Genomic DNA, 18,820 nt, shown 5'->3' with positions numbered 1-18,820 from the left:
TTGGTTCATTATGCTAAGAAACATCTAACTCCTTCTCAATGATTATGTTTATGTGTATATAGATATATATATATATATTTTTTGGTCTTTTTGAGACAGGGTCTCACTATGCAGTTCAGACTGGCCTTGAGCTCATTTTGTAGCCCAGGCTGGTCTTGAACTCACAATTATCCGCCTGCCTCATCCTCCTGAGTGTTGGGATTACAGGCGTGTGACACCACGCCTGGCAATGATTATGCTTTAAAGTATTCCATATCCCTTAGAAACAAAATAAAAGATGGGAAATTATAAATCTTTTTTAAAAGACCCTGTCTCAAAATAAATAAATAAATAAATAAATAAATAAATAAATAAATAAATAAATAAATAAATAAATAAAACCCAGAGGGTATCCAACTGTCCTAATTCCCAGGTAGGACCAAGCAGCTTGGGAGTGCTACTGTGCAGTGGGTGACTGCAGATCACGGTGTGGTACTGCATGATTCAAAAAGCCAGGAGAAAGGGTCTCAGAAGACTGTGACACAAACAAATGATAAGCATTTGAAGAAATAGTTACACTTAATTAAGTTGAACATCCCACAGTGTATACGATACGCGTGCTGACACATCACATGGTACCCCGCTCATACGTACTTTTTTTATGTTTCAACATAAAAAATTGAAATAAATTAAAATAAAAGCAAATCCGGATGGATTGAGGATCAAATTCTATGGCATGTATATTTTAACACTTTTTAAAAAGTTTTTTTGAGATAGAGCTTTGCCATGTAATCCAGGTTGGCCTTGAACTCACAAGGTAGCCCAGGCTGGTCCCTTGAATTTACAATCCTCCTGCCTCAGCCTCCAGAGTCCTGGGAAGTATACCTCAATTATTTTTGTCTAGAGTTATATTTTTGGAATTTGAATCTTAGAATTTTAGATTTTAGGGATTTTTGCTCTTTTGAGATTTTAGTAGCGGGGATTGTGGCATTCAAGGGTGTACTGTTCAGGCCAGGCGTGGTGGTCCATGTCTATAACCCCAGCACTTGGGAGGCTGAGGAAGGAGGATCCTTGTGAGTTCAAGGCCAGCCTGGGCTCCATAGTGACCTCAAAGCCAGCCTGAACTACATAGCAAGACCCTGTCTCAAAAAACAAAAGAAAAAAAGAAAGAAAGAAAAGAAGGAAGGAAGGAAGAAAGAAAGAAAAAAGGAAGAACCACTCAGGATTATGGCTCAAACTCACACACACCAAGAGAAATAAAATCAGGTGTTCCAATAAGTGCACTGCCATTGCATTATAGCGGTAAGAGTCCCAGTGGCCCACAAGAAATTTTGTGGGTAAACGGCATGCGTACAAAGGGCCTCCTCACGCATAGCAAGAATGAAGTCCTAGGTCACACAGCCCTGTGGAAAACCGTGAGGCTGTGGGGAGCCGGGACCCTGGCTCGATCTCTCTCTCTCTCTCTTTCTCCCCACCCCGTTTCTTTCTTTGTAATAGCAGAGTCTACCACTGAGCTGCATCCCAGGCTTATCTGTTTATTGACTTATGAGATAGGGTCTAGCTTAGGTACACCCAGGCTAGGCTAGATTCGAACCTTTGATCCTCCTTCCCCAGCCTCCCTAAGTGCTGAGATCACAGGCATGCCCTGCCACACCGACTTTAGGATACCATGTATACAGAATGTCAGGAAGAGAACCCATCCAAAGGCAGGCTGAAAGCTATTCCCCAGGGGCAGGAGGGAGGGGTAGGGTGACAGCTTGAGTGTGTGGTCCTCTCTGGCAATGGAGCGTCCTAGAACAGGGCAGGGTGGTGTCCACATGCCACTGTAACATGGAGCTGTGCACTTAAAAGTTGGTCATTTAAGTTCTCCTCCAGGAAAATGGGGTAAATTCCACCCCAAGCAGCCCTGGGAGTGCCTGGCAGGGGTGGAAGCCTGCCAGGGCCCCTCCTCATCCTGGGCAATGTCTTCCCCCTGGCTCCCTGCCCCCACACCCACCTGCCTGGTACCTCCTGGTTCCCCAGCACCATGCCCGAAGTCACTTTGCTCCACTCCTGTTCCGGGGGCTCCAGGCTCCCAGGGGCTTTCAGGTCCTAAGGCAGCGACAAAGTTAGAGCCTGGGGCGAAGGCCCCACAGCCCCATCCTGCACCTCAGAGCTGGCCTGGCCTCCTAGGATCTCAGGCTGAGTTCTCCAAGCTTTTTGGGCACCAACAGACCCCTTCAGGGGCTTTGACAGAGGCAACAGGGTCCCTGGGGATGGCTCTGCCGGAACCCCGCTGATCCCGGGGGACACATCTCCAGGTGCCCTAGCTGCACCCACGTACTGGGGCAGGGGGACCAGCGACCTCAGGCACACACCCCAGACTGTGCAGAACTGGACACGAAGGTGACGATGCCGGGGTTCGTCTGGGAGACCACAGAGACTGCCTTGCCCTGCACGGCCTCCCGCTGCTTCCGGTAGACCTCTTGAAGCTTCTGGCTTCTCCGTTCCAGTGCATCTGTGTTTGTGACCGTCTGCTGCAGGGACTGCTGCCTCCACGCCTGTGCCTTCTGGTGCAGGAAGTTGCACAGGGCCTCCGAGCTGTGTGACTGGCCCAGGGCCCCCCGGGGCTGCAGGTGGGGTGGGAACGGCTCTGCACCCAGCTCCTTCCCTTGTAAGCTCCACGGCCAGGCCTGCTTGGCTTTGGAGGGAGGGGTGGTGGCGCCTCTGCCCTTGCAGGGGGACCTAGCTCTCTTTGAGTAGGAGCCACTCCAGGAGCGCTGAGGGGCAAGATATGGTCGTTCCAGAGGGCTCCATGGTCTGGGGTCAGGGACCTCCCAGTCTTCATTATGCACCCAGGCCCACTGAGGACAGGCCAGCCAGGGCAAGGCACTCCAGGGCCCCTGAGCACAGGGGCTCAGCTTCTCAGAGGGGCTCGGAGGTCTCTGGAAGCAGGGGTCCCATCCTGCGGCTTCCCAGGCCCTCGAGGGACAGGGCTCCCACTTGGCCGAGGTGCTCGAGGGCTGCTGGGGGTGGGCGCGCCTGGCCCTGTCTAGGGCGGAGTGCGTCCCCTCTACCACGTCGCAGGGACTCTTCGGGCAGGAGCCCTGCCTGAGCTGGATGCTCCAGCGACCCTGCTGGCCTAGGTTCTGCGGCTTCAGCTTGGACGCTCTGCGCTTCGGCTCAAGCCTAGGGCCCTGAGCCAGCTCCAGCCCAGCCTGGATTTGCTGGCGGAGGTCTTGTAGGATGGCCATGGCGGTGTGGATCATTGCCCGCTGGCCATGGCAAGCCAGGCTGGCTGTGTTCTCAGACACCTGAGGGTCACTGCCGGCCGAGGCGAGCCTGTCTGGCCAGGTGTGGACTGATGAGCCCTCAGTGGCCGAAGCCCTCTTGATGTCTCCTGCAGGGATAGGTATGTCGGGCCATGGGGTGGCCGTAGGGGTGCGGGGAGGTCTTGGCCCTGCCCCCCCGAGATCCCCTCTGGCCCTCAGTGCTCATCACAGATGTGGAAGCCCTGGGGGGGCAGGGGCCACGTCTGGGCAAGGCGCCCACGCTGGGCACAGCACTGACAGGGACACTTGGAAGGGAGGGGACAAGGCCACGGGCAGCGGCTCCCATCTGCCCTGGCCCCGTTGGGAAAGCCCTGGTGGCACCCAGGAGGCACCTCTGGGGACAGGAGGCAGTTTTAAGTCTTCACTCCCCACCCCCTGGGCAGCGTGGAGCTGGAGGTGACGGGCAGGTTTCAGAGAGAGGCCGCCTCTTTCCCACGGGCACGGACACGGGTGGCCCCTCTTTGTGTCCTCCCCAGGCTCTGTGGCAGAGGGGCCAGAGCCGGGCACAGGCGGGAGGTACCTAATGCCATGGCAGGGCCCAGGTCCCTTGAGGGGCTGGTGCTTGGGCGTGCGGGCCGGGCAGGAGACGGCCCCAGCAGCAGCCGCGCCAGCTCTTGTCCTCTCCTCCAGGCGCGAATACCGACAGACTCGGGATCTGGGGCGGAGAGAACGTGCACAGCGCATGGGCCTCGCACGTGGAAGCTCGCGTCCAGGCCCAGCGCAGCGGCAGCCCTAAATCTGCAGGTTGAGGGGTGCTGGGGGCGAGGTTAGGGGATCATGGGCGTCCCCCGAGATTAAGCTGCAATGAAGCTGGTCAGACTCAGCAGACACCGCAGGAGGGCACCGAGGCTCCTGGGCAGCACAGATAAACCACCCCTGACCCCAAGCACGAATGAACTTCCTGCAGTGCCTGTCACATAACCAACGTCACCCACCAAGGCTTTACTTCATAACCCAGGGTATGGTCGCCAGGTCTCTCCTGTCACATAACCAACGTCACCCACCAAGGCTTTACTTCATAACCCAGGGTACGGTCGCCAGGTCTCTCCCAGGCCCGTCATCACACAGATCCGTCCAGAGCGGCCCGGCAGAGTCGGAAGCAGGCTGCTGGTTCACACACACATGCATGCTCACACACGTGTGCTTGGGCACTCACATGCACTGCTCCGGGCTCGGCCACTGCAGCTCCGAGGCCTCACCTGAGTGGTACCTGCCCTCTCCGTCCTGCTCCGTCCTCACCTGAGTGGTACCTGACCCCACCATCCTGCTGCTGTTGCAGGGTGGTGGCATCTGGAGGCCTGGGTGCAGACTTCCATGTGGTCTCAGCCAAGGCTGCTCAGTGCCCAAGGAGAGGCCTCATTTGGACCACTCAGAGCGGTTCTGGTCCCGCTGCCTGACCAGGCCACTGTCCTCCCTCCCACCCATCCTGAGCCCTGTCATCGGTCACAGGCTGGGCCCTCTCTCTGGACAAGGCTCAGGCCAGGGAGGTCCACAGTTGATCTCCATGGGCCAGACCTGGGTTGCAGTCCAGCCCCACCACTCACCAGCTTGGACTCTGGGCTTCTGAATCCTAAACGGGGAGTGTGCCCACAGGCCCCTCCCTCCAGGGCCACCAAGACCGGAGGACGGTCACCAGCTCTGAACACAGCTCTTTTTACTTTTTTTTTTTTTTTGGTTTTTGTCCGGTACCGGGAACCGAACTCACGACCTTGCGCGTGCCAGGCAGGCGCTTTTGCCGCTGAGCTAAATCCCCAGCCCCTTCTTTTTACTTTTTAGCTTAGAGACGGGTTCTCATTGAGTTGCTCAGGCTGGCTTGGGCCTTGTAGTCCTCCTGCCTCAGCCTCCAAAGTTGCGGGACTCCGAGACACACACCAAAGCGCTGGGCGACAGTCACCACCTCTGTGGCAGGTGGCCTCGAAGGTCCAGATTCTGCCAGCTCAGTGTGGAGCCCGCAGAAGCTGGCACAGCTCAGCTGTGCACATCTGGGGCTGGCAAGGGGAGTGGGGAGCAGATGGACCTGGCTTCTCTACCCCACCCTGCAGCTGCTCTGCCGACAGAGCCGGCCCGGCCCAGCTGCCCCTGCGGGCCGGACTGGGACTGCCGCGAGAGCACCGGACCACGCCGGCCGTGCCGCTCAGGCCCTTCCATCACGCAGCCGGCTCCATCGGCCCAGCAGAGGGGTTCCAGTCGATAAATGGGTCCTGACGGGCACATTTTTTTCTTCTGCTGAGCCGTTTAATGGCAATTAATTTTTTTATGAGAGGAATTTTAATCTGTGGAAATGGATGAAGTCCCCAGGTGCCCTGTCACAGCTCCGGGCAAACCTAATCTATGATAAAAAATGCAAAGCGAGGTGGTATAATCGGAAATTAAAGATCAGCCTTCATTTTCCTTTGGCCCGGATGGATGAATATTTTATAACTATTGTGATTTAATTTTTTGTTAACTACAGCAAATTTCTAATTCATCCAATTCCCAAGTCCGGTGGCTCTGACCCCTGAACCCAGACTCATCTCTTCTTAGCCCAGCTGTGACTTCGTCACTGACAGAAACTAATGGTGACCACCGTCAGGGTGACACGGTGCTTACGATGATGGATGTGGCCCGTGGCACGCCCTCCCGACCCCGTGTCAGGCAGCAGGCAGGTCATTTTTCAAGCAAGCCATTAAAACCAAACAAACCAAAAAGCTGGCGGGGGGTGACGCAGAAGGGGGCACATCTTCTGCGTTTTCGGGGACCTTCCAGTGTCCTGAACTTTTTTTTCCAGTGTAGGTTTGCCTTCCTGTCCAGGGTCGCCGCTGGCCAGCTGGGTGGAAACACGTCACGCAGCCCCACCAAGCTTCCCCGCCTCCCGGGGACCGGTCGCCAAGCAGCGCCCACGCTGACAGCCACGCTGTGGCCAGGGCAGAGGGGACCGACCACCAGGCAGGACCAGTGCTGGTGACAGCACAGCCACCCGTCCAGACCAGGGTGTCTGGGGGAGATTGAGGCAGACTCACCAGCAGCTCAGGAGCCCCACCTGCCCTGGGGTCACACGCATGCCCGGAGTGAGGGTCCTACAAAGCCTGCTTAGCCCTTTGGGCCCTCATCACCCACCCACCCCGTCCCCGCCAGGGGCCTTTAGTGCTGCCCCCAGAGACCCGGGGCGCACAGCTGCACGTTTGGAGCACGGGCCTCGAGCTGAATGGGTCAGCACCAGGCCCTGGCTCTGCCTGCCTGATGGCCCTGGGCAGGCCGAAGAACCTCCCCCAGCCTGCGTTTCCCCACCCTAAGATGCAGCACACCTGCCTCTAGGGACTCAGTGAGGGACTCACCCCACAAACTCTGAAAACCACACCCCAGGCCAGCACCATAGTCTTTGCAAGGCCTACACCTAGGGGAAGGCTACCCCAAGTTAGAAATTCCTCTCCCCAACCACCCGTGTTCACCAGACGGCCTTCCGGGACATGTTCTGAAACTGCGTGCTGGCTTGTACCCTTGAGACCAGTTGACAACACCGTGTCCCTACAGACTGCATGTACAAGGATGACCGGTGACTCTAGGGTCACCACAAGGGACGCCATCCTGCACAGTGTGAACTGGGGCCATCACATCCCCAGGCCAGGCCCCTGGGCCGTGAGGACCTACGTCCTGGGCAGTGAGGGCCAAGGAGTGAAACTCACCTTTGCCCTTGCCAGCTCTGCCGGGCGAGAGTGACCTGGGGGCCCTGTCCCTTCTGCAGGAGCGGGCCCAAGTCCTCCTGGCTTTGTCCCGGAGACCTTGAGCGGGAGGAGGGAGGGCACGGGGCCGGGAGGTGAGTGGCAGGACCTCCTGCCATTTGTTGAGCAAATGAAGGACAGAGTGAGCCCCCACTGGCATGGTGGTGGTCAGACTGGGGAGGGGACCAATGGCTGTAGCAGGCCAGGCGGCCGGGCTCCAAGGGGCAGAGTTTGCTCAGCATCCCCAGCACATGCGGGGATAGCCAGGGCAACCGGTGCCAGGCCCTGGCTGCCCAGTTTTTGACTATCAGCTGAGCTCTTTGGTGTCAGCACAGCGGCCTGGCACAGAGCCCGCCAGGGAGCCGAGAGGCTGCACCGGCTGAGCAGAGGCACGGGCAGAGAGAGCACTGGCCGGGCCTGAGCCCAAGGCCCTCGCCCCTCGAAAGGGTGGGTGACCAGAGGGCCTGGGGGACACGGTCCCTAAACCCTGTGCTCGACCATGGCCCCCGGGCTGGCTGAGGCCCTGGGCCCCACAGAAGGAGCAGACAGGGCTCCTCTCAGGCTGTCCTTGCCCTGCACACCCCACATTGCTGTGGCTGCCACCCAGGGTCCCCTGGCCACCATCCTCCTCCCACAGCCCAGGGAAACTCTCAGTGCAGATCCCTGGGCCACCCAGACCAGGGGAGCCTGACAGCTCTGCTCTCGAGCCTCTGCTCCAGAGCCCGTAGGGGTACCCAAATCCCTGTCCAGACGTCTTCGGGGCCACCCCTTGCCTTCCTCTCTGGGGCCAGGCATGCCATGTCGGCAGTGCCCTGGCTGAGTAACGGACCAGCGAGCCCAGGAGGGGCAGGAGCACTGGGGACACAGGGACGACCTGGCCTCTCAGGTCACCTGCCCAGCCCTCTGCCCTGCCTGCCGCCTGGATCCCTTCCCGAGGGACAGAGGGTTAAAGCACGCACACACACGCACATGCACACACGCCTGTCCCTTCCCACCGGGGTCCCTTCTGAGCCTCCACACCCTCTCCACAAGGGGGAGCCCACCCTGGGCCCACTCACCCGGAGCCTGGTGCCGGGTGGCCCGAGAGAGCTCCTGCCCCACGCCTAGGGGCGCCTGGTCTTCCTCTCGGGGCTCCGCCACACGGAGGATGCTGAGTCCTGGGCCGGGGTGAAAGGGTGAGTGGGAAGAGATTCCAGGCAGAATTCCAGGACAAACTCCGCCTGGCCGCACCTCCAACCCAAACCCCACACCCAGGAATGCATCCCGCAGACCCACGGGACACACACTGGCTTTGGATCACATCAACCACTCCCCCAGGCAATTCCAGGTGCTCAGCAGAGCGCTCCGAGGGCCTCCTGCTTGGCACCCAGCATAGCCTGGACAACACTCAGGCAAGGGGGTCACAGCCTGAGCTTGAAATCTTATCTGTGCAGCCAGCATGGTTGTGCACACCTGTCATCCCAGCACTCAGGAGGCTGAGGTAGGGGGATCACCACAAGCTCAAAGCTAGCCTGCACTACAGAGTGAGTTCACGACCAGCCTGAACTACATAGTGAAACTCTCTCAGAAATCAAAACACCAAAACATCAAAAAAGATGCATTTGTGCAAAAAGACATGATGATGATGATATATATATATATATATATATATTTTTTTTTTTTTTTTTCCCCTCCTCAGCACTGGGGGTGGAACCCAGGACCTCACACACGCTAGGCAAATGCTCTACCATGGAACTACAGCCTCGGGGCTTTTGTTAATTTGTAATCTGAGATAAGGTCTTGGTAAATTGCCCAGGCTGGCCTCAGATTTGAGATCCTCCTGCCTCAGCCATCCTATTTGCTGGGACTATAGTCACGTGCCACTGTAGCCAACTGATAAATTTTATGTTATAAAATTTATGTTATAAAATTCATGTATCTTACATGACTTTTTAAAACTAAGTTATTATCTTTAAGAAAATGGCAGGCATCTCCCCATCTCCTTAGGTGGAGCTAAGCACCTAGACCAGGTCTCCACCCCTCTGCAGGAAAGTTCTTTAGATACCAGCTTAACTACCACCCTGGCCCTGGCCCTGTCTCTGCTAGAGGGAAGCAAGGGGCCTTCAAGTCCTGTGCTGGCTTTTAGGGTGCCCCTGGATGCTGCTGTCTGTTTAAACTCTTATCTATGCCCAAGGCAGCAGGGACAGAAGCCAGACCCAGGCTCAGAACACGAGGGCCCTGCCACACGCCCGCTATGTCCCCATTCTTCCATCTTCCTCAGTGAGTGCCTTATCCTGGACCTGGCTTGGAAGTCCCTCTGCTATGGTTCAGATCTCAGTGTCTCCCAAGAGCCTCAAGGCAGGGCTTGTGGCAGGTGAGGGCCATAGCCGACTTGCTCCAAGCAGGAGGCGGGGCCTGGTTGGAGGAGACGGCATGGGGGCGTGTCCTGGAAGGGTTCATCTCCTCTTCTCTCCTCTGCTTCCTGCTGTCACACCTTGAGCAGCTCCCCTCCACCCTGCCCCTCTGCCACACCACCCTGGCTTGCAGCCAGCCCACCCCGGGCTGGAACAGCGGCAAACTGTGAGCCAAGACGGAGCTCTGCTTCCTTAAGTGTCGTGTGTCAGGTATTGTGTCCAGCAACAAGAAAGTGCCTAAGACACCCTCTCCAATCTCCGGCTAGCTCCAGGAAGCGCTCTGGGCCTGGGGCACCTTGCACATCTCCCCCTACAGCCACCTCACCCAGCCTCCCCCCCAGTACCCCTCCCCATGCTGCCGCAGACCTGAGTGTGCGGGGCCTGGAAGGGCGGCTGTCACCTTGTAGGTCCTCCTCCGGGGCGCTGGCGTGGAGGCAGAGCAGAGGCGCGAGGCGCTGGAGGGGGCCGAGGTGCCCAGGGAGGCGCAGCTCACCTGTCCCCGCGCCTGCTGGCAGATCCGGTCCCGCAGCCGCTCCAGCCTGGGGTCACTCTTTCTGGGCGGCCGCTGGGACCCCAGCCCCCGGGGCAGCCGCTCCTTCCAGGGCCCGTGGGGAGGGGCGCGAGACACATGGCCTCCTGAGGAGCCAGACAGACGGCCAGAGGACACTGAGCTGCCCCCTCCCCTGGCCTCCTGGTCAGTGGACCACACGGGCAGGCTGCAAGCCCTGCCCCGCAGCGCAGGCTCCACAGCATCCCTGTTACTGGACCAGGCCAGGAGGGCAGGTGCTCCCAGGCCACCTGGCTGCTGGGCCATGGCCACGGCACAGTCCTCAGCCACGGACGGACAGAGCCCGTCTTCCCTTGGAGAGAGGAGCAGGGATGGCCATCAGGCTGGAGCCCGCTGTGCTGAGCGCCTCGGCCAAGGGACCCCTGCCTCCCTCTCCCCCCTCAGAGGGACAGGACAGTCAGAGGGGCCCTGACGTGTGACCCGCCCTCACTGTCTTGGGTCCTGTCCTCACCCCATGAGGGCTGGCCAGCACCCTGGCAGGGACCCTGAGGCTGGGAGAGCCAGGCCTGGCCCCACTGACCGACACCGGCAACACATGTCCCCAGTCCACGCCATCCCTACCTGCGCTCTGTGCCAGCCTTGCAGGGTCCCCCTCTCCCCAGGGCCCCGGGGGAGGACAGACCCGGCTTCAGGGCCCCCCTGGTGCAGGGCAGCAGTGCACCCCTCAGGCAGGTGGGCAGCCCGTCCAGGATCGGGGTGGGCATGGGGCCAAGCGTGGGGTGGTGCCGTCATATGGCAACCTGGACGCCTACAGCTGGGAACCCATGGCTGCTCGGGACAGCTGGCACTGCCAGCCCTGGGTGCCTGCCTGTGCTAGTCCCCTGGCCGGACTACAAGCCTCCAGGACAGTCATTGAAGTGGGGGACGGTGGGTGCAGGCTTGCTGGCAGTGGGTGGGGGCCTCCTGATGAGCTGCCTCCCCAAGGGGGGGGAAGAATTCCAGGTGGCCTAGTGACAGCATAATAACCCCGTGTCACCTGTGACAGGGCCTGGAGCTGCCACTTGCGCCCCAGATGCTGCCCAGGGCCAGGAGCCCCCGCTCCCGCCTCAGCCCTGCTGCTCTCAGGGGCACCGAGAGGGCTTCGGGTGACCCTGGGCACAGTGGAGGGAAGGACGCAGAGGGCTCCAGGTACTCAGGGGCCCCAGCTGCAGGCTGACCTTGGGCATAGGAAGTGGGGGGTCAGAGGGATCCCCGAAGCGCTTCTTCCCTCCTGAGCACCCCCCAAGGAAAGCAGGGGACACCTTGGTTCTAGGTGACGGGGGAACGCCCAAGGATGTTTGCTCTGTCCTGTGGTTCTGGGCGTGCGCCAGCACTCAGCCCTGAGCTGCCCCTGCCCACGCCGAGGCCGCTCCCAAAGGCCTCAGAGTGAGGGGCCAGCGCTGGGAACGGACGGCGCCAACGCTGCGTGTATCCCCCGCCACCTCCTCAGCCTCAGAGCGGAGGTCCTGGCGCCGCCCCAGGGCTCCCATCAAGCCCCAAGGTCCAGGCACCCGTGGGGCGGGGCACACCAGTACCTCTGCGGCCAGGTCCCCGTGGCAGCACTGTCCAACTCTGCCTTGTCCACCCAGCCTGGGGTCCAGGGCTGGCCCGGCTGCCCTGCTCCCCCGAGGACGTCACCCCTCGAGGCTGAAATGGAGCAGACCACACACACGTGTCCCTTGGTAACACTGGCAAGAGGTGGGCACTGGAGCCCCCGAGGTCCCCAGCATAACGTGGCCACTCGTAGCTGCACATGGGCAGAATCACGAAAAGAGAAACCAGGTGGATGGGAAAGAAAGCCATAGCTTTGGCCACCTGCGCTGCAACTCCCCTCTAGTCCTGCCCCTCCTCCCAGCAGTGCTCCAAACCCCGGGACAGGGCCAGGCTCCCTCTGCTGGTGTCCGGACGGCGGCACAGCCCGGGCCCTGCACAGCCTGCCGGTCCCCAGGTCGTCCTCACTGGCTGGGGCTGCTGGAGGTGGCCGGGAGCTGAAGGCTCCCCAGAGAGCCAGCAGGGCCACAGTGGGCCCGGGAGCATCCTACAGGGAAGTCCCGTCGGCACCCCCACTTTATGGGAGGCTGGAGCTCAGCCTGCTACATTCCAGGCAGGGTCAGAGGCCAGGAGCCCAAGCCACCCCCAGCACCTGCCACACTCCAGGGCAGTAAAGGACAGCTGCTGCCAGGGGCCTCCGGGGGTCCTTGGGCCACACGGAGCCACCACATGGCGCTGCTTCCCGGAGCCATGGGGCCTTGAGCCCTCCCTGCCCTGCAGACAGCGGGCATAGGAACCTTGGGGCCCTCCCCTGGCCTGTTCACCTCTTACGGGGTGGCAGGACCTCGCCCAGGTAACCAGGCTCCTGGGGAGCAGAAGACCCAGGAACCTAAGGGACACTGGGCTGGGCACAGTGGGCTGAGAGCCTGTGGCACCCCGGTTCTCGCCCAGCCCAGACCACAAGCCCTGTCCTGCTACTACCCCGAGTGGGGTGGAGATGACACCCAGGCCCTGCAGCTGTGACAGGCACACAGCACAGCCACTCCTGCTGCCCACCGAGCAGCCAGTAGATGGGAGCGGGTCCTGGAGCTGGCAGCCACGCCACACCTGTTAGCGACAATGTTTACTTCTTGCCTGGGCCCTGGGAATGCAAACCCTGGGCAGCGGGGCCAGCGAGGGGGAGGGCGCCACGCCTACCACCCACAGCAACGGGGGCCAGCCAGGCCTAGGTGTTGGCATGGCACCCAACCACCACCTTGAGTGCCTCCCTGGGCCTGCGGCTGCCATGACCGTGCCTGCCCCGAGGCCACGGGAAAGGGACAGGGCCTTGAGCGCCCACAGGAACGCCGTGGCAGCAGGGCTGGAGTGGGTCACCTGGGACACACGCCACTAAGTACAAAGCACAGGCTCCCCCACCGTCCATAGCACACCCACAACATGCTAACACACAACATACAACGTGCTACACATGCAGCACACACCCTCACAGGGCTCTGTAGAGCCCATGCCAGGCAGGCACCCACCCTCTCACCCCGCTGTGCCTGGCGCCCACCCCGCACCCCCAGGCATGGATGCCCCTACCGGCGGGTCCCCAGAGACCCGCCTACACCGAGAAGGAGGCAGACACGAAGGTGGGGCAGGTGACACCAGAGCAGACTGGGGAGGCCATGGCGAGGTGGGCGCTTTGGGGGCCAGACGACTGCACTGCAGGCTGAGGCGAAGCAGAGATAATCAGAGGGAGAAGTGGCCCCGACCCGGTCCTCCCACCCGCTCCTGCCCACCTGGGGCTTAGCCCTCCTACAGTCTGGCGGCCCTGCCCACACCTCTGAACGGACCTGGCCCAGCGACCCCAGGAGCTCAGCAGCCCCCAGCCCCCAGGCGGCCCCAGCAGAGGCCCAGCCCCGCCACCTCCGCTGCTACCCCCTGTGCCACGCAGGCTGGCCAGGCACTGCTCATGTCTGCCTGCAGAGCTCCCTGCGTGACCCCACGAGGACGACGCTGTCCCCTTGCTGTGGTCACGCAGTGTGGGGCAGAGACCCAGCCTTGGGCCGGCCTCCCAACCAGGGTCCTGGGCAGCCGCTGCCACGCGGCCCTGGCAAGGGAAAGTTGCCCAAGAGAGGCCCTGCAGGCATAGCTGCGGTCTGCAAGGACTCAGAATAGTCACCTAGGCCTGGCCTTTGGGACTCAGCTCCAGGTTTCTCTCCACAGCTGCCTCCCCCTCCACCCACAGACCCCGTGGAGACGCTTCCAGCAGGGCCAGGGCCAGGGCCAGGGCCACGCCAGAGGGTATCCGTGCCGAGCCAGCCCTCCCGGACCCTGCCTCTGCCTTCCCCGCCTGCAGCCCGGGCAATGGCCTTGCAGGGGCCACCACAGAACCAGGCAGCAGCCTGCAGGCGGGCCAGGCAATGCTGGTTAGGGCCATTGCTTTGCAGTCCAGGGGCCTGAACCAGGGTCCTGGTGGATGCTAGGCAAGTACTCTACCACCGAGCCACGGAAACATCTCCAACCGTGTTCCTTTTCTTTCCTCTTCTTTTCTTTCTTTTCTGATTTTTGTTTTGAGACAAGGTCCCTCTAAGTGGCCCATGTTGGCCTCAAACTTGCAATCTTCCTGCCTCAGCCTCCCCAGTCCTTGGGATTACAGGCTGCAGTTCATTCCATGATAATCTAGTATGCAGACCCCAGAATGGGACCCAAGGCCTCCGGGGAGCACAGGACAAACCCTGCCCCCAGGGTTGCCTCTGAGCTGACAGAGGAGGGACACATCTGTGTGAGGCCAAGTCCAGGGGAGGGCATCCTGGGCCTACCACCTGCCTCTGCCCCCCAAGGTGCTGGGTGAAAGGGGTGGGGCTTAGGCAGCCACCCAGACACTCACCCTCTGGATGGCTCCTGGGCTCCCTGTTGGAGAGAGGGCATTGGGCAGAGGCCATGGCCTGAGATAGCAGCCCGGAGCACCAGCGCCCGAGCTGGAGCCGCCACCTCTGCCACCAGGTGCTGGAGGCTGGGAGGAGCCAACCCGCCCAGAGGTTGCCAGAGAAACCCCAAGACCTCGGCAGACGCCTCCTCTCCTCCCCCGGCAGCTTGGGAACCCTATTCCCTCGCCAGGAGCCTCAGCTGCACCGCCCTGGTGTGGGGGCAGGGGACACGCACCTGTGACACTGCCCTCCTGGCTGTGAGGGTCGCCCCCTGCCCCTGAGCCCGGCCCTGCTGGGGAGGGCAGCATGCACTCCGAGCCCCACCCCAGTTCTTGCCCTGGAGCCCCCAAGTTTGCAGCCCCCACGGTCTCCTCCCTGAGACCCTGGCAGAGCCTGGCCCCAAGTGCCAGCAGGCCCCAGTGGAGGACAGAGGGCTGGATCACAGGGCAGGGAGGGACACTGAGACAGCTGGGGCTGGGCAGGTGGGTAAACAGAGGCAGGTGGAGGCTGCCACCACAGAGGCACCACCAGGTCCAGTGACACCAAACTGGAAACCTCTGTGTGGCTGGAGGGGCCGTGGACATCTTGGGGGCAGTGTGTGGAGGCTGTGGGGGGCCGGGTTATGGCTCTACCCTCGCTGGGATGCTGGACCCCAGCGTCAGAACTTTCCTGTGTTCCGTTAGCTCTGAGGGCTTCAAACTGGGGTGCTAAGCTGCTCCCACCCCTGCCCCAAACCCAAAGGCAGGCGCCTGGAGACCAGGCATCCCCTGGGGCAGGCAGCTTGGCTGACGTCAACTCAGGTCCCCAGCTGTGATTCACAGTGTGGCCAGCAGGTGGCGTCCTCTCCCTACAGGGAGGCCTTGCAGGGAGTGGTGGGGAATCTCTGCCACCCTCCCCCACCTCCAGGGGGAGTGTCTCCCACCGGGAGAAAAGGTCGGGTCTGCGAGGAAACCCCTGTAGGCATCAGAAGTTTGGGGCATTGAGGAAGATGTCTGTGGCCTGGACTCTGGAATACTCACAGGGGCCCCTGCACCCCAAGGAGCTCCTAGAGTGGGGTGCTACCTCCCCAGGCAAACCCTTGGACCAGAGCAGGGCCTCCACAGCAAGGCCACGCTGGGCAGTGATGGGGGGCATGCCTGCAGCCAGGGTGGGGCCCCTGATGTCCCAGAAGCAGAGTTGAGCTCAGGCCCCGACACCTGGCACCCAGATATTCACCTTGCACATATAGAGGGCACAAGTGTGTGCCAACGCCAGGTGACCGGGACACAAGGGGACCCTGTCCTGCCACGCCAGGGAAGCAGGGAGAAGCCCATCGAGTCTGGGCTCCTCGAGGACTTCAGGACCTTCCCCTACTGTTGTCTCTGCACCTACAGCAGCGCCCTGGAGCAGCAAAGTGAGACCCTCCAATCCCCGGCAACCACTGGGGTCCAGACTGGCCCCTCTGGTCCACCCCCCACCTGCATGCCTGCTGGGGCATCTGTCAAGGAGAGACCCTCAGCAGTGAAGCCAGAGTCCTGTGCAGATCCCGGCACACAGCCGCCCCCTGCCCCCAGCCTGGGGACCCACTTTCACCAGGGCAGGCAGGTGGGCCTGTGACCCAGGAATCCTGGGCCACAGGAGCAGGGGGCCTGGGAAGCATATCAAGCCCTTGAGGGGTCAGTGGAGGATGCCCCAACCCCAGCCTGCCAGGGTCCCTCCAACACCGAGAGCGGCCTCGCCCAGAGCCATGCCACCCCGTCTTAGCAAAGTCCTGTCTCAAAATAAAAATCAAAGATGGGCTGAGGATGTAGTTCGTAGAAGTGAACCTCCCACCTTGGACACCGCAGCCTGGCCTCCTTCATCGGGGCTCCAGCCTCACGCCTTTCAGGGCCCCGGGGGTGCCGCAGCTCAGTAAGGGCGTTTTCATCTGGGACGGGGATGGCGGGTCCTTTCCCGAGCTGCAAACTGGCTGACCCTGGGCTTCCACAGGGCGCTGGCCCCTGCCCTGGGGAGAGATAGGCCCTTGGCTGATGTTGACTTCACCTGAAGCAGGTTGAGAGAGCAGGGAGGGGGTTCCCATGGCAACCAGCAGCTGGTCTGGGGGACCCCAGGCAGAGGGAGGAGACCCCTGGATCTAGAGGTAGATCTGCAGCTGGGAGGAGCTGCCGAAAAGCGCTATGCCCCTGGGGCAGCTATGGTCCGCAGCAGGCCTTGTCTCGACTCCAGCTGTCCCTGGGCAACTGCCCTCACCCAGCAGACCCTTGGCGCAGTCTGGATCCCCCAGAGACCCCCATAGTGCCAGCACCCAACTCTGTCCTTCAGCAGCCCCCAACCTTGGGGAAAATTAGCCCTTTGTCCCCAGCACCCGCCTTGGGTGTCCCCTTCCCCCCACCTCCCATGACCCAGCCCTGGACTCAGCACAGACACGAGGCCCCTGGCTGCCCGCTGCCTGCCCAGCACCAGGCTAGTGATGATGTCTGGGGCAAGGGGCTGGGTGGGTGGCACACAGGGCAGTCTGGCTTCCAAGATAGGAGCCCAGAGCCTGTGCCGGGCTCTGAAGGGAGGGTGGCACCTCTGTGACTGTGAGCCCCGGACATGGCAGGTGGCGCACAGGCTGGGTGCTGTGCCCCAGCTGTGCCCAGTGGGTGGTCAGAGCAGTGGCTGAGGATGAGCCAGGTGGCGGCACTGAGAGCCCAGGGGGCTCCTCAAAGTCCTGCCGCTGCTCCAGATTCCTGGCCAGCAGGCCAGCTCCTGTCCCCCAGCCTGGTGCCCCCGGAGGCACCGGGGCCCCCTCTGGCCTTGATGCCCATAGATGAGGCCCATGCTCGGGGGATCCCTGGCTTCTTCTCCAGAGCTCGGGGCCAGGAAGGGACATGCAGCCCAGGGTAGCCAGAGGGACGGTGTGGATGAGGCTTCAAAGTGACCCCTGCCCCTCACCGAGCTCTCCACACCAAGGGCTTTGTGCGTGGATGGTGTCCACCAGGTTCCTGCTGGCAGAGGAGGCTGGGGAGGTCCAGTGCCGCTGTGAGCCGCCAGGATGGGCTAGAGCAGCACACGGTGCCCTGGCTGTAGCAGCCAGGCCAGGACCGCCTCACCATGCTGTGAAGAACTTCCGAGCCCTGCTGCGTCCCCTGCCCTGCCACAGGTCATCCTCACAGTGACAGCCCGGGGCTTCCAACCACCGGGGCCTGGGTCAGAGCAGACAGGCTCCTGGTTGGCCTCACACCGTGCCCAAGCGTGCCCGCCATTCCTGGGCACCAGTGCTGAGCCAGGAAGTTGCTTGCAGCCTGGGCACCGAGGACACATGTGGCTGGATAGCCATCCACAGGACAATGGATTCCAGGCCCGCTGTGTCTGTGAAGGCCGGTGGAGGCGGCCCAGGCCCTTGCAAAACACAAGAATGCATTGCTCGCATTCCAGAGCTGCTAGGCCAGCAGCGCTGGGTGCCGGGGGAGGGAAGTGCGAGCTCTAGGACCTCAGCTGGGCGGAAAGCAGACAGGCAAAAGGCCTGAGGGAAGGGGCGCCTGGGGCCTTCACAGGGGCCTCATCCATGTGTGCAGGGGGGCTCTGTGACTCAGTCACCCCCAAGGCCACTGTCACCCTGGGCCTTGGGTCTCCCAGTATGGACCTTGTGGACAGAAGGACATTCAGGCCACAGCAGTAGGGTGTGAGGCGAGGAGAGAAGACTGCAACACAACGTGCCTCCCCTGACCCAGGCGATGGTACGGCCAGAGCAGGCAGCACCCCAGAAAGGTGTGGGGTGAGTGGTGCCCCAAAATGTGCTTCTGCCTGGCGCTGAGCATGTGGCCTGTTTTGAAGAAGTGTCTTCTCAGGTATGAGGAGAAGCATGAGGTCAGTGAGTGTGGCGGCGCACTCCTGTAATCCCCAGGCTCGGAGGCTGAGGCAGGAGGATTGCCACAAGTTTGAAGCCAGCCTGGGCTACACAGTGAGATTCTGTCTCAAGAACCAAAAACAAAAAAAAAATTGGACAAAGAATCATGAGATCATCCTAGGTGAGGGTGGTTTGAACACCAGATTACGTGTGCTTGTGAGAGACGGAAGGGTCACAGGGGAGAGAGGAGGCCGTGGATGCAGAACTGGGATGGGGAGCAGGGACACCCCTGCTGAGCCCCCATGGAGGCATTGGACTTCCATCTCAGGGACAGTGAGGGCGCAGCTCTGCCTGGTGTCACCACCCCAGGGTGCGGGCCTCTCAACAGCCCTGGAGGCGACAGCGTGAGGTGGTGGGAACTGGATGCTGCCGAGCCCCGAGTATGCCCCCCATGTCCCGAGAGCAGGTCCCACTGTACGGAGGCCTCTGCGTCCCACGGGAGTGGCCTGCACAGCCAGGAAGGAGCTGGGATGGGAGCCTCTGCCACCTCACACCCCACAGCCAGGCCTGGGAGCTGGACCCGCCCTCGCGCAGACCTCCGTCATTCGTGGGCCGGCCCCAGCACACGGGTTGGAGCCGGCTGAGGATGAGCCCCACTGAAGCAGGCATGTGGGCCGG

At 61.3% G+C, this 18,820-nt stretch overlaps 1 protein-coding gene across 20 annotated transcripts in view; it reads right to left on the bottom strand.

Moving 5' to 3' along the window:
- LOC102014158 overlaps positions 1–14,541 on the bottom strand; it is a 39,703-nt gene extending 25,162 nt beyond the window's left edge. For 15 of the 20 annotated variants that reach the window (XM_013506618.1, XM_013506620.1, XM_013506621.1 and 12 more), the window contains exons 1-8: positions 14,292–14,425; positions 11,464–11,575; positions 9,748–10,241; positions 8,047–8,145; positions 6,953–7,048; positions 3,811–3,945; positions 2,337–3,358; positions 1,976–2,070 (exon numbers count right to left, since the gene is read on the bottom strand). In XM_013506618.1, coding sequence (XP_013362072.1) covers positions 1,976–2,070; positions 2,337–3,358; positions 3,811–3,945; positions 6,953–7,048; positions 8,047–8,145; positions 9,748–10,241; positions 11,464–11,575; positions 14,292–14,346 — 2,108 coding nt within the window. In that variant the 5' untranslated portion in view covers positions 14,347–14,425. Of the gene's footprint in view, positions 1–1,975; positions 2,071–2,336; positions 3,359–3,810; positions 3,946–6,952; positions 7,049–8,046; positions 8,146–9,747; positions 10,242–11,106; positions 11,198–11,463; positions 11,576–12,475; positions 12,533–14,291 lie in introns of those variants that run through there. The other 5 variants (XM_013506630.1, XM_013506633.1, XM_013506631.1 and 2 more) reach the window with 5 other exon arrangements.
- Positions 14,542–18,820: the final 4,279 nt, after the last annotated feature.

The sequence above is a fragment of the Chinchilla lanigera genome, unplaced genomic scaffold (genome assembly GCF_000276665.1).
Source record: "Chinchilla lanigera isolate Chin_1 unplaced genomic scaffold, ChiLan1.0 scaffold00112, whole genome shotgun sequence".
Taxonomy (NCBI): domain Eukaryota; kingdom Metazoa; phylum Chordata; class Mammalia; order Rodentia; family Chinchillidae; genus Chinchilla; species Chinchilla lanigera.
The sequence above is the reverse complement of the archived record's forward strand: the minus strand, read 5'-3'. Positions and strand labels throughout refer to the sequence as shown.